This window comes from Lagopus leucura, unplaced genomic scaffold (genome assembly GCF_019238085.1).
Source record: "Lagopus leucura isolate 7727_CA_CO unplaced genomic scaffold, USGS_WTPT01 70-26_obj-0_obj, whole genome shotgun sequence".
In the NCBI taxonomy this organism is placed as follows: domain Eukaryota; kingdom Metazoa; phylum Chordata; class Aves; order Galliformes; family Phasianidae; genus Lagopus; species Lagopus leucura.
In genome coordinates this window covers 8,295-14,810 of record NW_024965335.1, presented here as the reverse complement: position 1 = coordinate 14,810, position 6,516 = coordinate 8,295, and the positions used below count along the sequence as shown (strand labels likewise).

General features: G+C 48.7%; 3 protein-coding genes across 4 annotated transcripts; 1 reads left to right on the top strand and 2 right to left on the bottom strand.

Annotated features, from left to right (window-relative positions):
* Positions 1 to 1,688: 1,688 nt before the first annotated feature.
* LOC122192065 (histone H2B 1/2/3/4/6) lies at positions 1,689 to 3,149 on the bottom strand. Of its 2 annotated transcripts, XM_042892511.1 has the most exons (2): positions 2,384 to 3,149; positions 1,689 to 2,091 (listed from the first exon to the last, which is right to left on the bottom strand). In XM_042892511.1, the coding sequence occupies exons 1-2, from the start codon at positions 2,758 to 2,760 to the stop codon at positions 2,088 to 2,090; spliced, it is 381 nt and encodes a 126-aa protein (XP_042748445.1). In that variant the 5' UTR covers positions 2,761 to 3,149; the 3' UTR covers positions 1,689 to 2,087. The 2 variants fall into 2 exon arrangements, with proteins under 2 accessions (XP_042748445.1, XP_042748446.1); XM_042892512.1 differs by lacking the exon at positions 1,689 to 2,091 and having other exon boundaries at positions 2,105 to 3,149.
* LOC122192064 (histone H2A-IV) lies at positions 2,451 to 3,915 on the top strand. Its single transcript, XM_042892510.1, has one exon. It carries the CDS (start codon positions 3,103 to 3,105, stop codon positions 3,490 to 3,492), a length of 390 nt encoding a protein of 129 aa, XP_042748444.1. The 5' UTR covers positions 2,451 to 3,102; the 3' UTR covers positions 3,493 to 3,915.
* LOC122192063 (histone H1.01) lies at positions 3,265 to 5,139 on the bottom strand. The gene has a single exon (XM_042892509.1). It carries the CDS (start codon positions 5,137 to 5,139, stop codon positions 4,480 to 4,482), a length of 660 nt encoding a protein of 219 aa, XP_042748443.1. The 3' UTR covers positions 3,265 to 4,479.
* Positions 5,140 to 6,516: the final 1,377 nt, after the last annotated feature.

Below are 6,516 nucleotides of genomic sequence, written 5' to 3'. Positions count from 1 at the left end.
TGTCGCTGCAGTGACTGGGGTCTCAGCACCGAGAGATGGAGCAATGATGGTGCTACAGTCAGATCGGATGGGGTGTGTGTGTGTCCACAGAGGAATGCTGTGCGCACAGCACAGCAGTATCTGAGATTGTACTCACACTGGAATATTGTACTGAGGTTGGAAGGAGAAAGCATAATCAATAGTTTCTGTGCTGATGACTTTTAGGATTTGAGTAAGAAATGTGCATGCTGAAACAGCCTGCAAGAGAGGAAGATTATCTGGAATTTCATAGAATCATAAAATGGTTTGGGTTAGAAGGGACCTTTAAGTTTGTCCAACCCAATATATGTGAAAGCTCCACAGATGAAGCACCCAGCATGCAAATAGAAGAAGGGTTGAGATAATACTTGTGCATTCCTGAGCTGGGGGATAGAATGCACCTTTATCTTTTTTTTTTTTTTAGGCCAGCACGGCTGAATCTGAATTTTACGTAACACACTGCTAAGTGTAATAGCTTCTGACAAATGGTTCCAATGAGCATCACCACGTTCAGAGTATGAGTATTTTTAGATATTTTCTAGATTCCCTCTCTACACCCCCCACATATTACATTATCTAAGAACTTATAGGTTGGAGCACACTGTATTTATTCATCTTTTTAAGTACTGTGTATAGAGTATAGTGTATGGGGGGGGGGGGGTGCAGAAAGTGAAAGCTGTTTGAGTTTGCTCTAAGATACTTTGAGAGCAGATCTCAAAGCGCAATATGAAACTGCAGGAGAATGGGGAGAAGGAAGCATGGATCCTAGCATCAGTGACCAGAAATCAAAACAGAGACCTCCCACAACAGCCTCAAGCTGAAATGTTGATAAATCAGTGACTAAAATAATAAAGACTTAGTGATGTCTCTGTACCGGTACTCAAACACCACATGCAGTCAGTGCTGGAAAGCTCGAGTCCAGCCATTCTGCAGTTCTTGGTGAAACCAAGTGTTGCTGAAGCCACAGCAAAATGCTTGGAGATAAGGATTATTCAGATGCATTTTAGGAGGTGGTGTTAACAGCTCAGTTCTGCGTTTGCAGCAATGTCTAATTACCAAAGAGTGTGGTAGATATTTGGAAAACCAAGGGCTTGGATGAAAGGCTTCAAGGCTGATAATTCAGTACCTAAAGGGAGCCTACAAACAGGAGGAGAGTCAACTCTTTGAAAGGGTTGATAACAGCAAGACAAGGGGAAATGGTTTTAAGTTGAGGGAGGAAAGATTTAGGTTGGATGTCAGGGGGAAGTTCTTTACTGTGAGAGTGGTGAGGTGCTGGAACAGGCTGCCCAAAGAGGTTGTGGCTGCCCCGTACTGGAGGTGTTCAAAGGCAGACTGGATGGGGCCCTGGGCAGCCTGGTCTGGTATTAAATGTGGAGGTTGGTGGCTCTGCATGTGGCAGGGGTGTGGAATTCATGATCCTTGAGGTTCCCTTCAAGCCAGGCCATTCTATGTGATTCTGTGTGCTTTAACAGGTCAGTCCACAGTGGCTACTTCTGCAGTTCTCGGTACTTAAATTAATGAGCTACAAATACTGGAAAGGTGAAGTAGCTGCTAAGTAATATTCATCTTCATTGTGCATTTACAAGGGGAAATAGTCTCTCCTATAACAGGAGAAGCTGTGCAAGTTACTGGAAAAAAGAAATCACAAATACAGAAGAAAATTGCTGAAGTAACTGTTAGAAAGGATTTCCATTTAATTAACTACCACACTTTTAAATACAGAGGCTTGGGCTATAGCGACAGTTTATTGGAAAGTGTAAAATAACAAAATTCTTTTACACTCACGCACCGCGGACACACCTCGCTTCAACTGTAACAGTTGGGACTGAGGCACCCTCAAGCGGCTGATGTCGATATTGCAGCTAAAACACCGTTGATGGAGTTTAAATAATCAGTAAAACAGATACGAGTCTCTGTCAGCAATGTGAGATGTAAAAAAGCACTCTTGTCCCTTCGGTTTGCATGAACTCTTAAAACCCGAACGGAGAGGTATTGATTGGGATATGATGAACGGTAAGGGTGCAAACGAGACAAAGACTTAGGGGAGGAAGAGGGAAGGGAATGGAGTCTCACCTAGAAGAAAAAAAAGAAAACAAAACACAACGAAATTGTAATTAAAAATTAAGACAAATATTGCAGATAGCGGAAATACATATATTTTCTGGAACAAAATTGGCAGGTAATGCTATTTACAGAAATTATTTTTAGAAAGGATTTTGTAGATGTATAGAAGAAACACATACTGACAACTACGCTATTTACTTGCTTTCCGACAGGATTACAGCTCTTTCTCTGGCAAGGTGGGTGGCTCTGAAAAGAGCCTTTGGGTCGAACAACTCAGGTACGGGAAACGGAGACAGCTTACTTGGAGCTGGTGTACTTGGTGACCGCCTTGGTGCCCTCGGAGACCGCGTGCTTGGCCAGCTCGCCGGGCAGCAGCAGCCGCACGGCCGTCTGGATCTCCCGCGACGTGATGGTCGAGCGCTTGTTGTAGTGCGCCAGGCGCGACGCCTCGCCGGCGATGCGCTCGAAGATGTCGTTGACGAACGAGTTCATGATGCCCATGGCCTTGGACGAGATGCCCGTGTCGGGGTGCACCTGCTTCAGCACCTTGTACACGTAGATCGAGTAGCTCTCCTTGCGGCTCTTCTTGCGCTTCTTGTCGCCCTTCTTCTGGGTCTTGGTGACCGCCTTCTTCGAGCCCTTCTTGGGGGCGGGGGCGGACTTGGCAGGCTCGGGCATAGCGGCAAAAAGAAGTCACACAGCAACAAACACCAACACGAGAACGAAAAGCCGAATGGGAAGGAAATGGTCGTAGCCCATTTATTTATAGCTCCTCTATGCAAATGAGAGGTATCCTTTTCGCACTCTTTCATTGGTCAGTCCTCGAGAACACCCCTTTCCTCCTCTATAACTGTTTTTCATTGGTTCCAATTCGATTCGCCTTCTCATTGGCTGCCCACAACGGACCCAGACGTCAGCCTATCAGCGCAGAGGCGAGGAGCCTAAGCAAGAGCGTAGCCGAGTTCCGTCGGTCTCGCTGTGTTCCTCGCTCGGTTGTGGTCCGAGCCTTCAGCCGCTGCGATGTCTGGCCGCGGGAAACAGGGCGGGAAGGCACGCGCCAAGGCCAAATCGCGCTCATCGCGGGCCGGGCTGCAGTTCCCCGTGGGCCGCGTGCACCGGTTGCTGCGCAAGGGCAACTACGCGGAGCGGGTGGGCGCCGGCGCCCCGGTGTACCTGGCGGCCGTGCTGGAGTACCTGACGGCCGAGATCCTGGAGCTGGCGGGCAACGCGGCCCGCGACAACAAGAAGACGCGCATCATCCCCCGCCACTTGCAGCTGGCCATCCGCAACGACGAGGAGCTCAACAAGCTGCTGGGCAAGGTCACCATCGCGCAGGGTGGAGTGCTGCCCAACATCCAGGCCGTGCTGCTGCCCAAGAAGACCGACAGCCACAAGGCTAAGGCCAAGTGAGTACCGCAGAGGCAGCACGGTCTGGAGAGAACAACCCAAAGGCTCTTTTCAGAGCCACCCACAGCATCACAGGAGAGCTCAGAAATCCACAATACAGTTGTGCAAGTGCATGAATTACTCGAGCCGTACTTTTTTTTCTTTTATGTTTATTATCAATATTATTTGTTGGGTAATAATAGCAACGCTTTCCATGCTTCCGTTAACAAAGTCGTGCCAAAGTGTTCTCCCAAAGGAATTTCTCCCGAGACGCGCCGTTACGCTTTCAGTTCGTATACCGCGCTAAAGGAAACCAATGCGTTCCGGGGGCCACCGTCACCGCCTGTCCCCTCCCCTCCTTCCCCCGCGCCTGTTCCTTTCTTCGACGCGGCCAAAAGCGTCGGGCCCAAGGCGGGGTCTGCGGTGGGTGGGGGAAGGGGCAGCGGGCCGGGCTCCTCGTGGCCAATCCTCGGCCAGGGCGGGCTTTTCCAACAGCAGAAGCTGCTGTTATGTCTCAGCGGGAACAAAAGAGATGGGAGAGCTCGGGGCTGTTATGGCGTCAGTAAGAAAAATCTCACGTCTTCCCCTAACACATAAAAGCATTTAAAGAGACACCTTAAAAAAGACTAACACAATACATTAGACGTGGCTCAGTAGTAGCTTGCGCCTGGGAAATCCATTACTTTTGTTAAAAAATATATTCTTAAAAAAGTGTCACCCGATTTTTATCAAATCATTATAAAACATTTCTTCACGGTAGTCAAACCAATTACTCGGCAAAAGATACAAAGTCTACACTTCCCTAAAGCCGCCGCGTAATACCGTGCTCGTTAGGTTTCAGTAATCGGAAGGGAAAAGACAATTGACCTCTGACGACTTACGAATTGCTGGATCTGTGCTGCAGGTTTCTGACGACCTCGGTGCCTCAGCTCCTTTAGGGAAAGTGTGGGTGGCTCTTAAAAGAGCCGTTGGATATCAAAATAGGTAGAGCAGGAACTCTTCTGGGATAACTTACTTCTTCTTGGCTGCCGTCTTCTTCGCCTTGGCTGCCTTGGGTTTGGTCGCCTTGGGCTTGGCAGCTTTGGGCTTCACCGCCTTTGCCTTGGCCGGGCTCTTGGCAGCCTTCTTGGGGCGACCAGCCTTCGCGGCCTTCTTAGGGCTCTTTGCCGCCTTCTTGGTAGCTGCGGCCGCCGGCTTCTTGGCTTTCTTGGGGCTCTTCTTCACCGCCGCCGCCTTCTTGGGCTTCTTGGCAGCAGCCGCAGGCTTCTTGGCCGCCGGCTTCTTAGGCTTGGCAGCAGCCGCTCGCTTCCTAGGTGCCTTCTCCTTCACCTCCCCGGGCTTCTTATTGAGCCGAAAGGAGCCGGAGGCGCCGGTGCCCTTGGTCTGCACCAGGGTGCCCTTGCTGACGAGGCTCTTGAGCCCCAGCTTGATGCGGCTGTTGTTCTTCTCCACGTCGTAGCCACCGGCGGCCAGCGCCTTCTTGAGCGCGGCGAGGGAGAGCCCCTTGCGCTCCTTGGAGGCGGACACGGCCTTGGTGATCAGCTCGGTGACGCTGGGGCCCGCGGGCTTGCGGGCTTTGGCGCCGCCCGCCGCCTTCTTCGGCTTCTTGGCGGCGGCCTTGGCGCCGGGCGCGGGCGCATCGGGGGCGGCGGCGGGAGCGGTCTCGGACATCGCGGCGGAGTCCTCCGCGGAGCAGGCGAACACAATTGGGCTGGCGCGGGTCAGATGCTCGTATTTTTAGAGAGGAGCCGCGCGGTGATTGGTGCGTTGCTAAGCCCGCCCCGCTTCACGGCCGGGGAGCCCTTCGGTGTGCTCGATTTGTGTTTCTTTGGACTAACAAAAGTGTATTTTCCTCGGAATTTCTGCCACCGAATCGCCCCGTTTCCTCGGTGAGGGAGGAGAAGAGCAGGTACTTGCGTTCGGGAGAGTTTCCAGCCGCAGACACGCGTCCTGAGTTAAAGGAGAGGCGATAAATCCCGTGTGCTGCTGCTGGAGAGACCTCTGAAGAGAGAAACTTTTGTTTTTCATTGCAAATTAAAAATTTTCTTTCTGCAGAAATCTTACAGCAACCACTGTATCTTATTCTTTAGAGGGTTTTCTTGCGATTAAAATCGAAATCTGACGATTTAAAGCTATTTTGACAGTTTAAATTGATTTTGAAGAGGAGGAAGTAACACAAACTCCCCTCTCAGCTCTGAATATGGATTAAGAACCGGTTCCTTTGGCCATGTGTTTTACCTCCTAAAACGCTAAACTCTGTTGAAATAGTGTCTCATACCACCTCCTATTACTCTTATTATAGAGCTGTAAACAATTTGTTACTGCCTGTGAATTCATAAAGATGTAGCTGTTTTGTTTTGTCTTCCTGAAATTTCACTAGAGGGTAGGCAAACTTCCCTTGCTGCCTTGTGCTTTTTTCCTTTGTTTGTTTCTCATGTGAATTTCTGTACCAGTTATTAAGTAAATCGATATTTCTTTTTTCCATGTTGTATTTCTACTTCCAGTAAACAATCTCCCAGTACCCTGTATTACCAAACTGCAGCTTTCTAAACTAAAGCAGCCTTCTAAACTTCTGGTTATATTTAACGATATTACTTTTGTCTCTCTGGTCAGTTAAAATGTGGACGGCCTAATGTAGCTCTTATGTACTTCTGCTCTTACTGCCTAGAGAGTATAATCTTGTTGTATTTTCTGTGATAGTTACAAAATTTTGAACAAAATTACTCTTTAAAAAACAACAACAACAAAAACAAACAAACAAACCTCTTACACAGACAAAAAATTAAATAAAGCCAGTGCAGTATCTCCTTGTCTCTCTGTAAGGAAAAATGAAAGATAAAATGAACAACAGGAAGGCCCATTTGATGAAAAAAGAAAAGCCCGTTTAATTCTTTCTCCTGCATTTTACAGTCACAGTAAGGAGGAACTGTTTTCTTGACAAGAACCACAGCTCTTTGTGATAACCTGGGTTTCAGTTAGGGGAGTGGTAGGCCATAGTTCATCCCTAAGAACCACGAAGAATTCAATCAATACTCATGTCTGGTTGGA

Excerpts from the sequence above, each read along its gene's own strand:
- LOC122192065 (XM_042892511.1), bottom strand. The coding sequence starts at position 2,760 with ATGCCCGAGCCTGCCAAGTCCGCCCCCGCCCCCAAGAAGGGCTCGAAG.
- LOC122192064 (XM_042892510.1), top strand. The coding sequence starts at position 3,103 with ATGTCTGGCCGCGGGAAACAGGGCGGGAAGGCACGCGCCAAGGCCAAA.
- LOC122192063 (XM_042892509.1), bottom strand. The coding sequence starts at position 5,139 with ATGTCCGAGACCGCTCCCGCCGCCGCCCCCGATGCGCCCGCGCCCGGC.